This window comes from Tupaia chinensis, unplaced genomic scaffold (genome assembly GCF_000334495.1).
Source record: "Tupaia chinensis unplaced genomic scaffold, TupChi_1.0 Scaffold000170_1, whole genome shotgun sequence".
In the NCBI taxonomy this organism is placed as follows: Eukaryota; Metazoa; Chordata; class Mammalia; order Scandentia; family Tupaiidae; genus Tupaia; species Tupaia belangeri.
The window spans coordinates 2,308,610-2,329,228 of record NW_006159645.1 but is presented as its reverse complement, the minus strand read 5'-3'; the positions used below and the strand labels follow the sequence as shown (position 1 = coordinate 2,329,228).

Sequence of the window (20,619 nt, the reverse complement as noted above, 5' to 3'; positions counted from 1 at the left end):
TCTCTCTCTCTCTTTCTCTCTCTCTCTTTCTCTCTCTCATAAAAGAAATACAATAAACAGAGGGGCCTGGGCTGGGTCTCACACAGGGAGCCAGAGGCTGCCTTGATTTGGCTCCCAGCTCCGAGCATAGCCTTGCAGGGTCAACCCTGTCGCACATAGACCATAAGAGCTGCCTGGTGCAAGCAGACCAAGCCTGAACCAGGCCAGCTCTGGGCCTGGTTGTGAAGGTGACAGGGGTGTCCACTGCTCTTCCCCTCTACCTTGCTCTCTCTCAGCCCCCTGCCACACCAGTGTCAGCACCTACACGGAGGAGGTCGACTTGCATGGATTGTCCATTAGCTTAGAGCTACACAATCCTATACGAGAGCCACTACCTATGGGTGGCTACTTAAATTGACATTCAGTAACAGTGAGTCAGATTCAAAACCCACTTCCTCAGCTGTCCTCGCTACATTTTAAGGACCCAACAGCCACTTTCGGCTAGTGGCTACCATACTGAACAGGGCAGACCTAGGGCATTCCCACCTCTGCAGGGAGTTCGAGGACAGTGCTGGGACGAAAGATCCATGTGGAGGCTGTGAAGGGCCTATGGCTTGCAGACCCTCAGAAATGCGGAACCTCCAGCTCGACCCAGACCTGCCTCGGAGTCTGCGTTTCAGATGACATGATCCCCTGGTGATGCCCACACACACGTAAGCTTGAAAGCATGAGGAGAAGGCTTCTTCACGAGTCCTCAATGAATGTCAAAGGTCTGTTTTATTTACATACACAATGCCAGACTCAAATAAGGATGTTTTTCTTGATAAATAAAAAAGCTAAGTTGGCTACTCAGGAATGGAAGCTATCCTGTTCTGTTTTCATACCCATCTCTCCCAGATCGAAAGGGTGACTAGTCTCCCGTATAGTCTGGGACTCGATCCCTCAACCTGGGCCGAGGAAAACCATAGAAACCGAGGTCCTGGAGCCTGGGAACCTCAGCCATTGCCACTTCCATGCAAGACTTGAACCTTCATCCCAAATGCTAAAGCTTCAGCACCTGCTACCTTTGAGACTCCCCTTCCTTGAGCTTCGACATTGTCCCTGCCCTTCCTGGAGCCTGGATACATCTACACAGACTCCCGGGCTTCTCTGGAGACTGCTCTGATTTCACTGTTACTTGGTAGAGGGCAAGACTGACATCTGGGAGGGTTCTCAGGTGAGAAGGACCTCGGGAGAGAGAGGAAAAAGCCCTTTCCCCAAACATGGCCCTTCCCTGAACGTCAATGACTGTGCAAAGGGGCTTGCTGGGAGGAAACAGAAAAGGTGGTGGCAGAGACACCAGAGCCAGGGGCAAGAGGAAGGAAGATGCTCGGGGCTCTGAAAAGTCCGGGTAATTAGTGACAGGGAAAAGGAATTTCATCAGAAGAAAAGAGAGACCTAGGCTGGCCAGGTTAACGAGAACAATTCTGAGTTGGATCCAAGGGAGGATAAGGAACTCAGAAGGGCAGTGGGCAGGCAAGGAGTGGGGTGGGGTGAGGTGGAGGGCTGCCTGAAGAGCAGGGGGCAGGGCAGCACCATACCCACATCTGTAAGTCACAAGGCTTTGCTGCATGTCCACAGGAACATCAGTACCATTGGCAGGCCTTGGCCCCACATCTGTCACCCAGGACCCAGCACGTGGCCTCTGTGCATTCTACAGTGGCCTCTGGGTACAGGGTGCCTGGGCTGCTACCCCAGGAGATGCCAGCAGGATGCAGAGACGCTCCCGGGAGCCCTTTGTGGGTGGCACCTGTCACCTGCACCTCTGCGATCTTAGTGATCAGATTAGTGCTTGGCATTCAGTGTCCACAGAACATACTTCACAAGATCCCTCTGACGCTAAGTGTGCGCACCCCAGAACCCTGCCCAGTTCCCAAGCAGCATGCCCCCAACACCGGCACCCCAGCCAGAAGCACAGCCCGGCAGATCTAGGGAGCACCCCTGCCCACAGCTCCTCCCGCCACGAGGACCAGCAAGTCTCCGTGCCCCGCCAGCCCAGAACAGCCCAAGCTGGAGAGGAGGGGCCCCTGAGATCAAGGCTTTGTCTGGACACTGACTTGCTGGTTCGCCTTAGGTGGTGCCACTTCCTGCTTGGACCTCAGGTTCTCCGTCTGCAAATGAGGGTAACAATTCCCTGCCTGTTGAACCCTAACAGGAGCTGCAAGGATGGGGTGCTCCCAGGTAGGGGAGGAGTCGTTCTGAAAGTGGAAGCTGGAGCCCCTAGTGAACCAAAAGCCTCTGGCTTTAGGCAAAGTCTCTGGACCTACCGTGTTCTGGCTGGGGTTCTGCCAGGGCAGAGCTTGCCTTTGAAGAGTCTGCTGTCCTCCAAGTGGGGCCCAAAAGGGCCCGAGGTGGGTACAGACGAGTTTTCCCTCCCTCATCCCCAACCCGAGACACAGCTCCCAATGCCTATCTTCCACAAAGTTGTCAATAGTCCCCTCCAGGGGTGGGGGGCGGGCTGAGGCTCCCCAGGAACAAGTGGTGATCACAGAGGTAAACTGGCCCCAGCAAAGGCAGCCTGACCCTGCCCTGCCCTGGGCTGAACCCTGACCCCACCTCTGGCTAAGCCAACCCCTGTCCCAGACCAAGTCATCCCTGAGCACGTGCTAAGCCGGACCCAGTCCTGACGTCATCTCTGGCCTGCGTCCAGACTGGAGCCACTCATTCACCCAGAGCACCAGGAGAAGAATGTGTGGCCCAGTGTGCTGTACCCCTGCAGGGACCCCAGACCCCAGCAGGTCCTTGAGGCTGGGTCAGGAGCGCCGTCTCGGTCTACGGAGGACAAACCCTTATCATCTGAGCAGCTGGAACCAACCTACAGGAATGGGAGTGAATGCTGGTCTGAGGGCACAGGCAGGGGGTCCTCTCGGGCTTTCTTGGGGACTCCCGGGCTTAAATTTGTTCTGGAAACAGAGGAAAAAACCAGAGAGCTGTTGGGGGGCAGATCTGAAGGGGCTTCTCAGCTCAACACATAACTCCAGGGCCCAAGGAGGTTTGGCCACAGCCCTGGAACCTCCCACCCCCACCAAACCTTGCCCTCCCTCCTTCCCCTTCCCTCAATGTTCTCCCAGTCAAGATACCTCCCAGCTCAAAGCCAAGACCTCTGCCAAGCACTTTAGGGGTGAAGGCACTTTGTATACAAGGCTGGAGCCCACCAGGGCACTCGGACTCTGCTTCCAGGAAGCCTTATTTCATAATTTGGTTTTGGTTTTGGTTTTGGTTTAAGAGAGCTATTGCTATAGGGCATGTGCACTCACCAGAAAGACAAAAAGCAAGAAATCACCCCCAGGATGGATGGCTATGCCGCAATCCCTTCTCCCCCATTCTCCTCTTGGGATTTTGGGAATGCACACACATGGGCCCATTATGTTTTAAGCTGCTGGGTCCAGGACCTGAACTGCAGTCAGCCATGTGGGAGACCAGCAACATAACCATTACGCCATCTGCTGGTCCCCATACACTCCTTGAACACCGTCTTCCCAGCTGTAAATTCTTCAAGGGTGGGCGGGGATGGTGGTGCAGTCAAGCTTGCTATGAAGGGCCTGCCTACACTGCAGCTTGGTATCACACTTTCCTTTCTTTCTTTCTTTTCTTTTTTTGGGGGGGAGGAGAGGTTTTTGCTATAGGGCGCATGCACTCACCAGAAAGACAGAGAGAGACAGAAAGACAGAAAGCGAGAAATCACCCCCCGGGGGCATGGCCATGCCACAATTCCTTCTTCTCCATTCTCCTCTCAGGATCTTGGGCACACACACACATGTGCCCGGCATGAGTTTAAGCCACCGGGTCTGGGACTCGAACAGCAGTCAGCTACATGAGAGTCCAGCAACATAGCCATTATGCCAAATGCTGGTCCCAGTATCACGCCTTCCTAATAGATTCAGGTGACTTCACTAATCACCAGTTCCCTTAGCTGCTAAAAGGGGATTTGATTTAACCACTGCTTACCTGACCCACCAGATTACCTGTGAGCACCAATTATGTGCAAATAAGCTGCAAGTGTTTCTATGGCTCTGCGGCTCTCAGCAGCATTGCCTGCAGGTAACACGAAATCCTGGCCCACGTTTCTCTCCCTCCAGACCTGAGAGATCTAGCCACTTAGGGCAGGATGTCAGCGTGTGCTCAAGGTTTAGCATGGTGTCCTCATTTAGGCTGAAGCTGAGCCCATGTGTGTTCCTGCACAGGCAGAGTGAGGGCAGGCTAGGAGGGCACCCCAGAGATGAGGTCCTGAGGCACCTCAGAAGAAACGGATCCTACCAGGAAGGGGCAGGGACCACAGCTTCTACACTCAAAGGAGAAAGGAGGCTGATTCAGCTACCTGCTGGCTTCCGATGTGGGAGAGAACTGTGAGTGCAGAAGCCAGTCCGCAATCAAGTACAAGAAACTGAGGCCGGGCACAGGGACGTGGTTTCCATTATTAGACGAGGAGGTGAGGGAAACAGCAGGGCCCTGTCTGGTGAATCCTTGAGTCAAAGGCAGGAACGATTCTTCGAGGGCAGAGGGGGAAGTGGAGAGGGTGGCTCCACAGGCCTCCCATGTGGGGCATCTAAGACTTAATTACTTAAGCTGATGAAGAATTTTCTACTACAGAATGTTACATGCACAAGACTTAAGCTGATGAATTTTCTACTACAGAATGTTACATGCACAAGCAGCGATCAGCAAAAACATGGGGCAGCAAGATAGCAAAAGAATAGCAATATATATATATATATATATATACAGCAAAGGAAATATAATCATCGTATAGGCAGATAACATGACTGAAGAAGCTAGACCCTGTACTAATCTCCCATCCCCAGGGCATAGTATTTCACAGGGGTGGTACACGGGCCAGAGAGAGAGAGAGATGAAGAGTAAGTTTGACCTCCCCAGGGAATTCCCAGAGAAGTTTTTAGGATTTGGTCTCTGAGCGATTCCTCTCTCTCTCTCTATCAGCTGGGGAGTGCTATGAGCAGGTAGAGAAAATCCCTCTGCTGGCGTCTCTGCTGTCCCACTTGTCCACAAGGCAGCCATTAGGACAGTGGGCCCCAGGCTGTGGGGTTCTAATGCAGACAGGACCAAACACCCAGTGCCTTCAGGAAAACACTCAGCTCCTTCTAACCAGTTCTCTTCTGAAGGAACTCAGGAAGCTGCACCTACTCCTTCCACCTCACCAACAGAGGGCTCCAGAACCATCCTCAGACCCTCCAGTCAACCACAGGAGACTCCAACCTTCCCCCGTAGCCTCAGAAATGTCCCTATCCCCGACACCCAGATGATCACCCTGTTCACAGGGCCAGGAGGGTGGGTGGAAGTGCTCTAATTTCAGGAGCAAGGGCTGGGAGAGGACTGGGCTAGAGAGGGACAGGACTGTGAAAATGCACCTCGGAAATCAGATAGCCATGGAAATGGGGAAACTCTACTCAGCAGCAAGAGGCTACCCTGGAACCCCAAAGATCCCAAACAAACCAGATGTTCCTCTACTTGGGAAGGGGGGAGCTGAGGAAGGAGGACCAGATACAGAGGAAGAGCTGTCCTGAGGGAAGCCAGAGCAGCGAGAATCTCTCCTACAACACCCAGACCAGTGAGTGGGTGCACATGACTCATTGGTAGAGATTGTGCAACTCCCACAGCCTGGGCTGGCGGTGGGCAGAGCAGGCAGCAGTGTACCCAGTGGTGTTCACAAGCTCCCCACGGGACCACAATCCCCAAAGGCAGCCCAAGTTCTACTAACCAAGACCCTGACTACCCTAAAAAAGATGGCGTTTTCCCTCTTGGTTTTCCCGGTGTCACACAGGCTCTGTCACACTTTCCTCTTCCCTGACCAAGCTGATTAGGAGTTGGTTGACGGCTGGGAGGGCAACTATTAGGTTGTTGGGAGAGTCATGACGTAGTTTTCTATATTTATTTATGCAAAAATATGTCATGACTTTTCCAATGATGCAAGAGATTCTAACAGCTCTCTACTCAAAAAAGAAATCTCACAAGCACCCATGCTAGGGCCCCTATCAGAGATGCCCAGGCCTTCTCCCACCTGTGACCTGAATGCAGGGCCCAAATGGCGGTCAGATATAGCTTGGTATCCACACAATGGTACTTACAAGTAGATGCTGGACTCATTGCCTCCCATGTCTGGAGACTGAAGTTTCTGCACAAGGATGACGATGATGCCAATGAAAAGCACAAAGTTAACCTGGGGAGCAAACCAAACACAGATGGAAATGATTCTAGGCAAAAACTTTCTCCACCCCTGCCTCTGAGAGGCTATTATTTACCCAACAGAACCCTCCCCACATCTGGTCAGATCCCTTCAAGACTTCTACTTCAGGGTGGCAGCCTAAGAACTCTCCCTTGATCTCCCCAACCTCCCAGTTATCAATGAAAGAAGAAAGAGACAGGAGAAAAAGTTCACAAGAAGACTGGAAAATAGGAAAAAGTTTCATGAGTGAGCCAGAGGAGTGAGCAATTTCTGGAAAAAAAGGGGGGGAGGGGAGAGGCTCAGCATGACAGAAAAACTACAACTCCAAAGAGAGAAAAAGGAAGTTATTGCAGAAGTAACAGCTGTTCTGTAGAAAACAAGTTCAGGTAACTGACTATGGGGAACCAGAGTAGACTAGACAGCCATAAGCATTACTAATCAAAAGACTATCTGGGAATAGCAAGAACAGCATTTATTTGTCCTCAGATGAAGACCAGGGCCAAAAGCTTTCTAATCAAAATGGGAAGCTATGTACATAGGGGGAATGGAGGAGGAAACGGAGCAAAGAAACAGAAATCAGGACCATGAAGGATACACATCGACACCTTTGGGACGCAGCCTAGGCAGCCCCAGAGAAAAATGGACAGCCTACAACTAACATGAAAGAATAAGAAACATTGGGCCAGCAGTGGCATAGTGGTTAAGATGCTGGACTTCTACATGGCCGACCACCGTTGGAGTCCCAGACCCAGAGGTTTAAAAATGATGCTGGGTGTGTGTGCCTATGTGCCCAAAATCCCAGGGGGAGAATGGAGAAGGGATAGTGGCATGGCCATTCCCCCGGGAAGGTGATTTCTCACTTTCCCTCTTACTGTCTCTCTTGAGTGCACAAGTACATGTGGCCTATGGCAAAAAAAAAAAAAAAAAAAAATTGTAGAAATACTGAGAGACAACCATTCAAATCAAAGCTAGAGCAAGATGAACACATATTTAAATTATCCAAGAAAAAAATAACAATCTAAAAACAGGAAATACAAACAGGAAAAAAACTGGATAATAAAAATAAAGTGTTTTTTTTTAATTGCCAGAGGGCACATGAACTCTCCAGAAAGAAACAGAGGGACAGAGAGAGAGAGAGACAGAGACAGAGAGAGAAAGAGCAAGGGAAAAGGCACCCCCACACACACACACAACAGGGTGGCGACACTGTGATCCCTTCTCATCCATGTCTCCATCCTGTCAGAATTTGGGACAGGCACACATAGATGCCCAGCATGTTTTTCAAGCCCCCGAGGCTGGGATTCAAACTCCAGTCAACCATGTGGAATCTGGCTCCCTTAACCACTAGGCTACAATACACGCTTTGTTTATTTGTACAGACCAATGAGAATAATAAAGCCTGCTTCAGGAGGACAAGTCAGTCAGTCTTACCCTCCACTACATGCCCAGTGTCTAATCGGTGCCTGGAATTGAGCTCAGTAAGTACTGACAACTGCACATGTCAGTCGATCAAAACGGAGAAAGCACAATTAAACTCAGAGACGAGAAAGAGGACAAGACAACATGTTCAAAGTATTTTACAACATAGGAGAAAATTAAACAAAATGGGAAAATTGAAGTTAACAAAATCAGCTTAAGAAGATGGGGAAAACTGAATAGAGCCCTAGTCTCAAAAGAAATTTTAAGGGACCAGCAGTTAACGTAATGGCTTATGTCTCTGAACTCCCATGTAGCCGACCGCAGTTTGAGTCCCGGACCCGGTAGCTTAAACTCATGCCGGGCATGTGTGCATGCGTGCCCAAGATCCCGAGAGGAGAATGGAGGAGAAGGGATTGCGGCGTGGCCATCCTCCCTGGGGGGTGATTTCTTGCTTTCTGTCTCTCTGTCTCTCTCTGTCTTTCTGGCGAGCGCACACGCCTTATAGCAAAAACCTCTCAAAAATAAAAAATAAAAAACAAACCTTAAAAGCAGTCAATGAAGTATTTATTAGGTCCGACCACATGAGAGACCCACGTTTAATTCCTGGTCCATCCTAACAGCTGTGCATAGTGGTGGCATACACCTATAGTATCAACTACTCAGGAGGCCGATGCAACAAAATCTCGACGGAACAGTTACAAAAAGAAAGAAAGAAAAATAAATGTATGCATTAAAAGGTACCAGGCCCAGCTAATTTATGTCTTCTTCTTTAGAGAAACATTTTTGCTATAGGGCACGTGTACTCACAGGAGACAGAGAGACAGAAAGCGAGAAATCACCCCCTAGGGAGGACGGCCACACTGCAATCCCTTCTCCTCTATTCTCTTCTCGGGATTTTGGGCACACATACACACGCACCCAGCATGAGTTTTAAGTCACCGGGTCCAGGACTCAAACCACAATCAACTACATGGGAGTCCAGCAACATAACCATTATGCCATCTGCAGGTCACAGCCCCATCTTATTTTATGGACCAGTTTCAGAATACCTTTAAGGAAGATTTCATTTACATGCTACTTAATTGTTTCAAAGCAGATAAAAATCCAGCTACCCACAGCAGAGGGAGACAGAAAACACACACACACATACACACACAATATGAATGTATGAAAAATGATGTGAAAACTTCAAACAGAATATTAACAAACGAAAGGAACAGATCATGGCCAAAAGGTTGTATCCCAAGGATGCAAAAAAAAAAAATCTAATATTTGTTATGATAATAGATTAAAATAATAAGCTTCCATTATCCCCCATAAACTGGCAATGTTCAATAATACAGGTCGAGCATCCCTAACCTAGAAATTAGGGATCCAAAATGCCTCCAATTTTAAAACTTTTGGAGTGCCAACATGATGTCACGAATGAAAAATTCCACACCTGATCTCACATGAGAGGTTGTAATCAAAATTCTATAATGCCAAAAAAATTCATAAAATTACCTTCAGCCTGTAAGTATTAGGTATATATGGAACTTCAATGAATTCCATATTTAAACTTGAGTTCCACCCCAAGACATCTCATTATGTATATGCAAATATTTCTAAATCCAAAAAATATCCCAAATCCAAACACTTCTGGTCCTGAGCCTTTCAAATAAGGGAGACTCAGCTTGTAGAAAAGTAACAAAGACGTGAAGAGTATCAGAAACTAGAACTCTTCTACCTTGTTCGTATAGGGCAATTTGATATCCATGAAAACGGTAAGTGCACACACTCTTTGTCCCAGAAATTCTCCTCCTAGAGATTTATTCTAACATAATAAAAGACATTCATACATGCTCCAAGACTGCATGAATATGTTCCTTGTAGCCTTGTTTATAATGGAGAAAAACTGGAATAATAAAAATGTCCATCATTAAAGAAATGGTCACTGTAATTAATGTCTCCCCCAAAAAACCTGAAAAAATTCAACACCCATTCTTGATTTAAAAAACAAACCAGCAGATGGTGTGGTGGTTATGGTGGCTGGATCCCACATGGTCAACTCTGGTTCAAGTCAAAGACTCGTGGCTTAAGAAACAAGCCGAGTGCTCGTATGTGCGTGCCCAAAAATCCCAACAGGAGAATGGAGGAAAAGGAACTGTGGTGTGGCTATGTCCCTTGGGTGGGGTATGTTTCTTACCCCCTTCCACCTCTGTCTCTCTCTCCAGTGAGTACACAGGTCCTGTAGCAAATTTTTGAAAAGCAGAAGAACAACAACAAAAACAAGCCAGGGCCCCAGCCCATGTCCTAGTGCTTAAGAGAGTCACATCTGGGACCAGCAGTTAGCGTAATGGTTATGTCGCTGGATTCCCATGTAGTTGACCACAGTTCGAGTCCCGGACCCAGTGGCTTAAACTCACAGCAGGCACGTGTGTGTGCGTGCACAAGATCCCAAGAGGAGAAAGGAGGAGAAAGGATTGTGGCGTGCCCATCCCCTGGGAGGGGGGGGATTTCTCGCTTTCTGTCTCTCTGTCTCTCTCTGTCTTTCTGGCAAGTGCACACGCCCTATAGCAAAAAAAAAAAAAAAAAAGTCAGATCTGACATGGCCGACTATAGCTTGAATCCTGGCCCGGACAGCCTGAAAAACACATCAGACTAGTATGCAAGTGTGCCCCAAAATCCCAACAGCATAGGGAAATAAAGGAGAAGGGATTGGGCCATGACAATACCCCATTGAGGGGATGCTTTCTCTCTTTCTCCCTCTTCCTCTTTCTCTCTCTCTCTCTTTCTCACTCTCTGGAGCATACACATACCTTCTGTCCACAACAACAACAACAAAAAACAAGCCAGGAAAAGAAATTTCCCTAATTCAATGACGGGTAACAGCCAAAGCTAGAGCAAATATCATCTTCTACTAAAACAAGGAATAAAAGCTATAAATATTGACAAAGTAAAGCAAAAATTCTTTCCATTTGCAGATTATATAATTTTCTACCTAGAAAACCCATGACAACCAGCCAAAAAGAGAGGAGCATTAATAAAAGAATTACAAGAACCTAAGCAAAGGGAAAAAAAAAAAAAACACAAAAACCTATAGCTTCACTATACATTAGTAGAAACCCATTAAAAAACAGATTGAAAGAGTGACTCCTAGGCCCCAAAGAAGCTCAAGCCAGAAAACACTAAGAAAGTAAATGTAACAGGAATAAAGAAGAAAACTAAAAAATTGTACAACAACCCATGAGACGGATGGAATTCAGGGAGAACTATGCCACGTTCCTGGAAAGTCTCACTCTTTTAAGAAAATCAATTGTCCAAAGTAGCGTCGAAATTCAAAATGATTCTCAACCAGCCTTTTTTTCCCTGCAATTTAACAAGGGTATTCAACAGTCCACTTTTTTGAGTAAATGTGCAAGAGAATTTGGGGAAAAAAAAGAGAAAAGAAGAATGCGGGGGAAATTCACACACCAATTAATCTGCCATGGGAATAGACAAATAGATTAATAACATGGAGTGGGAAGTCTGGAGCCAAGGAGCAGTATATTGAGTATTTATGATAAAATAATCTTTCAGCATAATGGAGAAAGGATTCAATAAAAAGAAATAAAAAGTGTAATATCCATTCATTAAAAAAAAAGAAATTAAATCAGGACCAGCCCCATAGCACAGCAGTTAAGTGCTATGTAGAGGGAGCCAGATCCCACAGGGCCAACCACAGTTCAAACTCAGCCACAGCAGCTTGAAAAGCAAACTTGGCACGTGTGTGAGAGCCCAGGATCCTGGATAAGCTGGAGGAAAAGAGGAAAAAGGATTGTGGCATGCCTAGGCTCTGTCGGGTGTTTCTCTCGCTCTTTCTCTCTCCTGTGTGTGTATTCTCTGACTGAAAAAATAAGAATAATTACATTTGATAAAATTAAACATCATTTCAGACAAAAAGTAAAATTGCAGCTGGAACAATGATGTACGTGCAGTAGTCAATCCAGAAAAGCGTTACAAGATAATGAAGAATTTTTTTTTTTGAGAAGTTTTTGCTATAGGGCGCGTGCGCTCGCCAGACAGACAGAGAGAGACAGAGAGACAGAAAGTGAGAAATCACCCCCTGGGGGGGATGGCCACGTCGCAATCCCTTCTCCTCCATTCTCCTCTCAGGATCTTGGGCATGCATGCACAAGCGCCCGGTGTGAGTTTAAGCCACCGGGTCCAGGACGCGAACCATGGTCGACTACATGGGAGTCCAGAGACATAGCCATTATAACTGCTGGTCCCAACAATGAAGAATATTTTGATAGCTTAGGTTGGGAAAGACTTCCATAACCAAGAAATAAGGCCCTATTTGTCTGTATAAAACTTAAGCAGTCCTGAAAACAAACTCAACGTATATTACAAAGGAAGTGCTATATCCTTCAAACAGTAAGAAAGACCATTTGCTAGAAAAATGGGCAAAAGAAATAAACAGAAATATCCAGAGTAAAAACAAAGTGTCAATAAAAGTTCAGGAAAAAAATGCTCAGTTTTATTAATAATCTAGAGAAATATGCATAAAAACAATGACGGTGCTCATAAGACTGTCCAACATTTTAATGACTGGTATTACAAGTACAATGATATGGGAAAAGGAGCTGTCCTTCTTGAGCAGGTGTAAATTGTTAAGAGTATTTTGCAAGACCTTTGGAGATCTAAAATTATAAACGTACACCCTTCCAAGCCAGCAGTTCCACTTCTTTCCTCTTTATTCTGGAGACATTTGCACATGCTCTAAATTAAACCCCAAACTATTCCTAATAACATTTTTCTTTTTTTTTTTTTTTGGAGAGATTTTCACTATAGGGCGCGTGCACTCGCCAGACAGACAGAGAGAGACATAGAGACAGAAAGCGAGAAATCACCCCCCAGGGGGGATGGTCACACCGCAATCCTTTCTCCTCCATTCTCCTCTCGGGATCTTGGGCATGCACGCACACACACCCGGCATGAGTTTTAAGCCACCAGGTCCGGGATGCGAACTGCGGTTGACTACGTGGGAGTCCAGCGACATAGCCATTACGCTAACTGCTGGTTCCCATAATATTTTTCATAATGATGCAAAATGCAATAAAAATGCCCAACACTAGGGGAACAGGTAAATAATTTGTGCATCCTTGTTACATAGTCTAATACGGCCATCACGAAGGAGGTCGGTTTGTGGGGTAACCTTACGTTTTCATTCCCCTCATGCCTTTCCACCCAGGCCCCTGTCTCTTCATGCCAAGGACACTCACCATTATAGAGCCAACCACGGGGCCTTTGATCACCCACCACAGAGCTGTGCTATCGTTCATTTCCCAGCAGCTGAAAGACAGATACAAAAGAGGTCACGTCCAGAGGCTGGCCTGGACACCTGTAAGCCTTCGCTCCACCTAGCTGGGTGTCTGTCCCTTTCCACCCTTGAAGCTTCCTGAGAAGGGGGATTAGCCAGAAGAGAGCTCTCCAGTGGGCTGCAGCCCTGAGCCCTGGTTCTGAAATGCCCTTCATCCCAGCCTCCATCCTTCCCGCCGCTCCCACATCAAGGCAAGGACTACAACCCCAGAGTCAGAATCACCAGTGGGCTTCTGGATGGGACCCATGGGCTCTGGGCCGGAGGCACCCAGGGCTGTGCTTCAGTGTGGGCCGGGCATTGTATGGCTGTCAAGCGGAGTTCATGTGAAGTCAGGGTGGCCACTGAGAACTCATCCGTGAAAATATGTGCTCTGGCCCCGTCACTCAGGCGTGTACTCACCCTGTGTCATCGAAGTAGAGCCTCAGCGTCGCCCACACTGTCACACACACAGTCGGGGTCCCTGGGAGAGAAGGCAAGGAAAGGAGGCCTGTGAGACAGGGAACCAGCATACCCAGAGTCCCCACAGATCTGGGGCTCCTGGAGTTCCTAGGGACTTGGACTGTCCCTCACTGCAGACCTCCTGGGGGTCTGTCTCTAAACTCTTCTAGAAAGGGTCTGAGGACCCACAGTCTGCTGTCGGCCTAGGGCAGGGCAGGGCATGGCAGGGCAGAGCTGCCGCCTCACCTGAGGAGAGCCCAAGGAAGCACCTAGCCGTGAGGCCCCAGGCAGCGACCTACCCCAGCCAATGATGGTGTACCAGTAGAAGTATCTCCTCTCGGGGAAGAAGGTCTCCACCAGCAGGGTGAAGAGGTACAGGCCCTCAATGAACAGCCAGAAGTAGTTGGACACAACGCAGTAGTGGAAAAACACCATGACAGCCTTGCACTCCACCTGTGGGGACAGCCGCCAGAGCCAGGGAAGCGTAAGCCACCCTCCCCTGCCTCAGAGGGAACCCTGCAAAACCAGCTTGGAGGGACCAAGGCCCTTCAGCTCTGACAGGCTCGTGCTCACACATCCCAGGGATTTAAGAGAGTAAACACTCCAAGATGGAAGAGCTGAAAACTGCAACACCCGGCAACTGTGAATCAAAGCCACCCACGGGACAGAGCTGCAGGCTGAGGATAAGGAAAGGGAGAGAGGAGGATAGGCAGGTGGGAGGAGCACAGGCGGGTAGGTGCAGAGTCCTTCCCCCACCTCAGATAACCACACCCCCTCTTCCCCACCCCTTGCCCAGCTTCCTTGAAAGAATGAGCAGGGGGAGAAGCAGCTAGAGACCTCTGCAGGAGGCTCCTTGGGAAAAAGAGTCTGGACACTCCACAAGTGAGTGAACACAAACCCCAGCTCCCAGGAACCTCATCTCAGACTCCTCAGCTTACCCTCCCAGTCAAGGCCCCAGTCAAGACTCTTCTTCTTTCCATCCTATCCATCAAAGCCAGCTTCCTGCAGACTACCTCCTCCAGAGGCCTGAGACTTTGGTGGGGTGGGGGTATGTCTGGAAAGACTCCCAGTCAATCGGCATCTGGACTCTGCCATGGGCTAGTTAAATGACCAGAGTCTGGGCAAGCCCCCCTCTGAGCCTCAGTTTCCTCCTCAGTCAAGTGGGACTTGGCTTTCCCACTTGACCACCCTCAACTGCTCTATCAGGTACAACCCCCAGGCCAGAAGACTGAAGAATTTTGTCTGGAAGTGGCACTGTACTTTGGCTCCCTGCAACTTTGTGGCGATGCCTGGACTTCCACAGTAACCGGCCATGCCTTCCCCTGCAGGCGCCCACTCCAGCTGCGGGTGTCAGGCGGGGAGGGTCCCGCGCAGCTCACTCACGGTGGAGATGGAGCAGTGGTTGCTGTCCTGCTCTGCGTACAGGATCCAGTCCTTGATGAAGACCGAGATGGCCCTCAGCATGAACGACACGAACAGGTTCATGTGGATGAAGTTGCGAGTGCAGTGCAGCTTCCTACACCACGGCCGAGAGAAGACACCGTGAGCCTCCACACCTCTCCCACCCTCCACTCTGAGTCTGCTCCTGGGAAAACCCCATGGCTTTGTCTCAAGGGCCCCCCCACCAGGCCAGCCCTTCCATCCCACCCTTTTCAATCCTCTCTGACTCCCCAGCTCCCTACTCCACGTGGCTAGACTTCTCTCTGCTGTGACCGCTCCCTATAGGCCAGGAAGATACAAGTGAGGGAGGCTCCTGCCCAGCTTCTGCCTGGCTGTGTGGTCCTGGGCAAGCTGGCTGACCTCTCTGAAGTGGTTTTCCATGTGCCCTACTAGGGGGTGGGAAAAATGCCTTCCAAGGGGCCTTCCAGGACTGACATCCAGGGGTAGGAGGGAGGTAGAGGAGATGGAACCAGGCCTCTGAGCCCATCGGTCTGGGCAGAGATGAGCTGCTGGGGTCTCACCGGAAGCGACAGAGGATGACCATGGCAGTGGTGAGGGTGACAAGGGATGTACTGTAGCCAACCGTGTAGAGGGCCTTCACCGACAGGTAGTAATAGTCCTGGAATAGTGCACAGGATATACAGGGATCCACGTGGGCCGGCCCTGTCAGCTCCCTCAGATCTGCACCCAGCCCCCCAGGCCTGCTCTCACCCCACTGCCCCCTGCCCCAGCTAAGCGGCTTACTCTACTCTGCACAGCAGCGTTCTGCAGGTACTCAATAAGGGCTGATTCGAAGGCAAGAGGGCTGCTGACCCATCAGAACAGACAGTAGCCTTAGCCTGCAGAAGTTCCAGGAAGCCCCCAACCTGTGCTGGGCTAGGCACTAGTCCCAGAGTTTCTGGCTCATAGGAAAGTCGGTGTCCTGGAGAGTAGCAGGGTGGTGGGGACATATACGGCTCTGGGGGATTCAGGCAGCACGCCAGCTGTTCGTCAGCCCTGTGGATGAAGGTCCCGCCTCCAAGCATCTGGCTTGGGTTCCCTGGAGGTGCTCACACATGCTACCTAGAGACCTGAGTTTCCTCGGCCCCACCTTGCCACCTCTGAGGGCATGCTGCAGAGACTCACCTGGTCCCCGTTCTCATACTCATATTCATCGAAGCCACAAGCATCAAAGTAGTGAGGGAAGGGCTCCGACCAGCCGTCCTCTGTGCAGTTCCGGCTCACCACTCCCATGTCTGCAGTGAAGGCAAAACTCAGAGGCATGGAAAGGATTCATGAGAGCCCCGACTTCTTATGCAAAGACTGCTTCTTCAGTGGGAATTCCTGGAAACCCATAGGCCCAACCAGGAAGGATGGAGACAGAAGGTTCGAGTAATTGGGGACTGCTGATGGCCTAGAGCTCAGCTTTACTGAAGATGCTGGGGAGTGAGGGGGACAGGGAGGGATGAGGAAGGACAACCTGATCTCCCAATCAAGGGTGAAGGGACTGAATCCAGCAGCCCTGTATCCCTTCCTTCTGGAACATTCCCAAATGCTCAGGAAAATGCTTCGGTCCCTCCCCAGGTCCTTAATCGGCACTTCTCAGATATCAAAGTTGGAAAAGAACATCCGGGAGACTGATCCCCCATTCCCAAGCATTCTCGTCCAGAAGATCCAGGCCGTCCAGGAACATCCTGCGGCAACTGTGAGGCGGCTTCTCGGCATACTTGCGGAACACAGATGTAGGGGATGCACACTCTGGGTGTTCTGGCCTCCCAGCAGCTGCAGCACCCCTGCACCTCTGGGACACATACTTGCTTAACCTCTGATAACCTAGTGCTGCATCTTGTCAAGATACACAGTCAGATTTTATTGCTGTTGTTGTTTTATTTTTGCATTTCAGGACTTGGGGGTCTGTTTCCTGTCACACACATACCTTTTCTCTTTCATTCTCTCTCTCTTTTTTTTTTTTTCAAAAAAAAAAAAGGAGAGATTTTTGCTACCAGAGAGACAGAACGCAAGAAATCACCCCAAGGGGGGATGGCCACACCATAATCCCTTCTCTATTCTCCTTTCCAGATCTTGGACACGCATACACATGCACCCAGCATGAGTTTAAGCTGCCAAGTCCAGGACTCAAACCACGGTCAACTATGTGGGAGTCCAGTGACACAACAATTATGCCATATGCTGGTCCTCTTTTCATTCTCTTTAAAGGCCTTTGTGGTGGTGTCAGTCGTGGCTACTTCAAGTTATCTACTGGCTGCAGAGTAGGGTCCAGGCAGATTTTCATCCTGCCTGGGCTGTTTTAGCCTTTAAGAAAGGCTTGGTTCATTCTCTCCTCCTACCCTGATGTCCAGCAGAGGGAAGAAAGCCAGTAGCTTCCTTTCCCCACAGCCCAGCTCCTGTGTGTGGCTCCAGACTGACACCTGTGTCCAGACTGGCACCCTGGGAGTTTATCTTACGTATCAGGATGCCTGGCATAGTTCCTGTCCTCACAGGATTCAAGGACCAGAAGCCTGCATAACATAAGACACTGGCAGAAAAGAGGCTCTAGGGTCCGTACTGCTGGCACAGTTCTCCCCTCCACAGCCAAGGCTGACTCTGCAGAGCTTGGGAAGACGGTGAGGAAGGCAGTGGGCCAGGGGAGATGTGTGGCGGGAGGCAGAGGTGAGAGAAGAGACCCTTCTTCCCCTGCAGCCTGTGTCCTCGCCCAGCGGAGTTGGGAAATCTAAGGCCTGTGCTCTGTAGCTAAGAGAGCAAGAAACACTCTGGGCCTTAGGGAGCCGGCAGAGTGGTTGACCCTGCCAGAAAGGAGAATTCTACTCAGGGTGGGACCCTGGTCTCCATCACTTCTCCAATGCCAAGTTCTATGACCCAGGCTAAGGAGGAAGTTTGGCAGGCCTGGGAAGAGCAAAAAAAAAAACCCTTAATTCTGTCCCACAGTCAATGCCAAACCATCCCTTCTTTCAGCAAATCTGTGTCAGACTGCTACTGGCCAATTCCTCCCAAGTGCCTTGCACGCTTCTTTTGAAACATTTGAAGATCCCGGGGGGGAGCCCATTGCCTTGGCCAAGTCCCTTCTCTATCCCAGGCCTCACATCCTCTCTGCTTGCCCACATCAGAGTGGTGGGAAGAGGAAAGGGAAGCTGCTTCGAAAAACAATTTAAAAAAATAAAAAAGTCCTAGAAGAAAAACCATTTCCTTTCTTTTATTTTCCTTTTCTCTTTTTTTTTCTTTTTATAACACAGTGTGGGCTCAGAGGAGCATAAACCTGTTTGTTCAGAACGGTTCCGTGAATGTGCCACTCCATTGTTCAGATGGAAATCTCCCGGAGATGGAGTGCTCTCCAGACTGTCAAAACCCCGCAGTGACTACTGAGCCTGCTTCGCCAGGCCGTTTCGCCCCAGCGACTTCATGGGGGCACAGAATTTTAGGGCAATGGTTCCCGAAGTGGGCACCCTCCCCAGATCAGCCCACCAGCATTACCTGGGAGACCGGCTAGAAATGCACCCTGCGAGGCCACACCCCAGGCCAACTACTCACTCTGGGGGCGGGACCAGGAATCTGTGTTTTCCACAAGCCCACCAGCTGGCTGTGATGCACGGCTAAGTGTGAGAACTAAGTGTGTTCTAAGTGCGTTCTATGAGTTGAGCTTGGAAACTAACAAGAGCCATTTAATCCAGGAGCTCTTCATGTGGAGTCTGCAAAGAGCTTCAAGAGATCTGTGGCTCCTCCAAAAATTGTACACACAATATTCCGTCTGTGCACTGAAGAGCAATTTCCCATAAAGACAGCCAGTAGCTTTATCAGAGAAGAAAAGGGACCCGCAAAAGATCACACAGCCACCGAGGGGAAGGATGGAAGAACGCGACCCCCCCCCCATGAGCCTCTCAATCCTCCCCCACCCAAACCCAGGCCAGGGAAGGAGAGCCTAATGCTCACAGGTCAGCAGACATCCCCTTGCACGCCCTGCCCTAGCCAGCCCATCTCCTTACCCGAGAGATCCAAGGAGCTACGGTCAGCAGAATCCAACTCCCCTGCAAAACACAGATGAGGGCACGTGTCAGCACGCCTGGTCAGTCCCCTTGCCCCAGCTAGCCACTGTGCATCTCTACCCTGCGAGGGCAAGGCTGGCCTGGAGGGACTGGAGGGACAGGAGGGTTGAGGGCCAGGCACCTTCTAGCACCAATCTCCTGGGGTTTCTCTGTGCTGCTTAGGATGGTCCATGACTCATCCCCTGCCACCCTCGCCACCACAGGAAATGGAAATGGGCATTGTGGGGAGGGTGGAAAGGAATGGGAGAAAATGGAGAAGGATGACTGGGTCTTTTCACAAACTGGCAAACACCCCTCTGGGGCCAGCTAGCCACCCCCCCACCAGCAGACCTCCTGCCAGCCCAGTGGGGTCAACATAGGCTCAGGGCTTGGGATTTCTCTGGTGTTCAACCCTCCATCTCTGTCTCTAGAACATCATCCTCAGACCACCCTTTTGTCACGCCAAATCTCTTGCTAATGATGAACCGCCACTTTTCAAAACCCTGTTTCCGGGAATCAGCAGTTAGCATAATGGCTATGTCGCTGGACTCCCACCTAGTCGACCACGGTTCGTGTCCCGGACCCGGTGGCTTAAAACTCACGCCGGGCACGTGTGCGTGCGTGCCCAAGATCCCGAGAGGAGAATGGAGGAGAAGGGATTGCGGCGTGACCATCCCCCCTGGAGGGTGATTTCTCGCTTTCTGTCTCTATGTCTCTGTCTGTTTGGCGAGCGCATGCGCCCTACAGTGAAAATCTCTCCAAAAAAAAAAAACCCTGTTTCCAAGGCCTCGATGCCATGCCAGCTCCTTTGGGCAGCCCCCTCTGACCTCCTCGCTATCTGCCTGCACTGCACCATCAGGCCGCTGCTGTTCTCTTCCTTGCCACATGTGCCAGCCTCTCGGCCATCGGGGGTGTCGGTGTCTGCATGGACTTGTGAACAGTTCAGGCCTGCATGTACACACACACACAAGCACCTACGCACATGTGTGGGCTTGACCCCTCCACTGGTGAGTCTCATCCACCCAACAAGTCAGTGAGGGCCCTGAGGCCAGGGGCTGTGTCTCTCATCTCCGCCACCCCCTACCTCCAGGATGGCCACGTTGGAGGTAGGGGAAAGAGGAGGGAGAGAAGAACCTGATCCCTGATGAGCCTCTCAAACCACCCCCACCCAATCCCAGCAGCCAGCCTGGATCTCCTGAGGCTGGGTTCCTGCTGGATGGACAGATGGACAGCGGTCTGTCCTCACCAAAGCTCCTCTTACCGATGGTTTCGCTCTCCCAGACTGAAACAGAAAAAGAGAGAGGAACAGAGAGGTGAGTGGGGGCTGAGTCGGGCTTGTTCTCACTGGGTCCCGCTGATCACTCCTGGCCTCCCTAACTCTGGAGAGAGGCTCCGCTGGGGAGGATGGGGACCAACTGGACACAGGAATCTTCTACCTCTGCCTCTGTCTGAGCAGGCAGGTGGCCAGGGAGGGGCGGGGAGAATGCTCCTCCATCTGCACTATCTCCTGTCCTGCCCACTGCCTCGACCACCAGTGAGCTACCCAGGAGCCAGGAAATAAAGTGGGAAGTCCCTTCTCACCTCCCGGGTAGTTCAGGCAAGTCTCAGCACCCAGCTTCTGGGAACAGAGGTGCTGAAGGTCCTGCCTTAATGAGCCATTAAGGATCCAGTGTAAACACTACCAGTTCACTGTGTCACTGTGTCACTGCCCAGGAGGGAGGGGCTTGGAGCAAAGTATATCTTAAAGAAATCAGATTTTCCTGCTG

The 20,619-nt window shown here is 50.3% G+C and overlaps 1 protein-coding gene across 1 annotated transcript in view; it reads right to left on the bottom strand.

The window, feature by feature from the left end:
* Positions 1-20,619, bottom strand: part of ADCYAP1R1 (ADCYAP receptor type I) — an 82,173-nt gene that overhangs the window by 5,896 nt on the left and 55,658 nt on the right. Inside the window, exons 6-14 of the mRNA XM_027770936.1 lie at positions 20,115-20,135; positions 18,815-18,856; positions 15,963-16,072; positions 15,359-15,456; positions 14,781-14,913; positions 13,697-13,850; positions 13,359-13,419; positions 12,862-12,931; positions 6,102-6,193 (exon numbers count right to left, since the gene is read on the bottom strand). Of these exons, the coding sequence (XP_027626737.1) occupies positions 6,102-6,193; positions 12,862-12,931; positions 13,359-13,419; positions 13,697-13,850; positions 14,781-14,913; positions 15,359-15,456; positions 15,963-16,072; positions 18,815-18,856; positions 20,115-20,135 (781 nt within the window). The remainder of the gene's footprint in view (positions 1-6,101; positions 6,194-12,861; positions 12,932-13,358; positions 13,420-13,696; positions 13,851-14,780; positions 14,914-15,358; positions 15,457-15,962; positions 16,073-18,814; positions 18,857-20,114; positions 20,136-20,619) is intronic.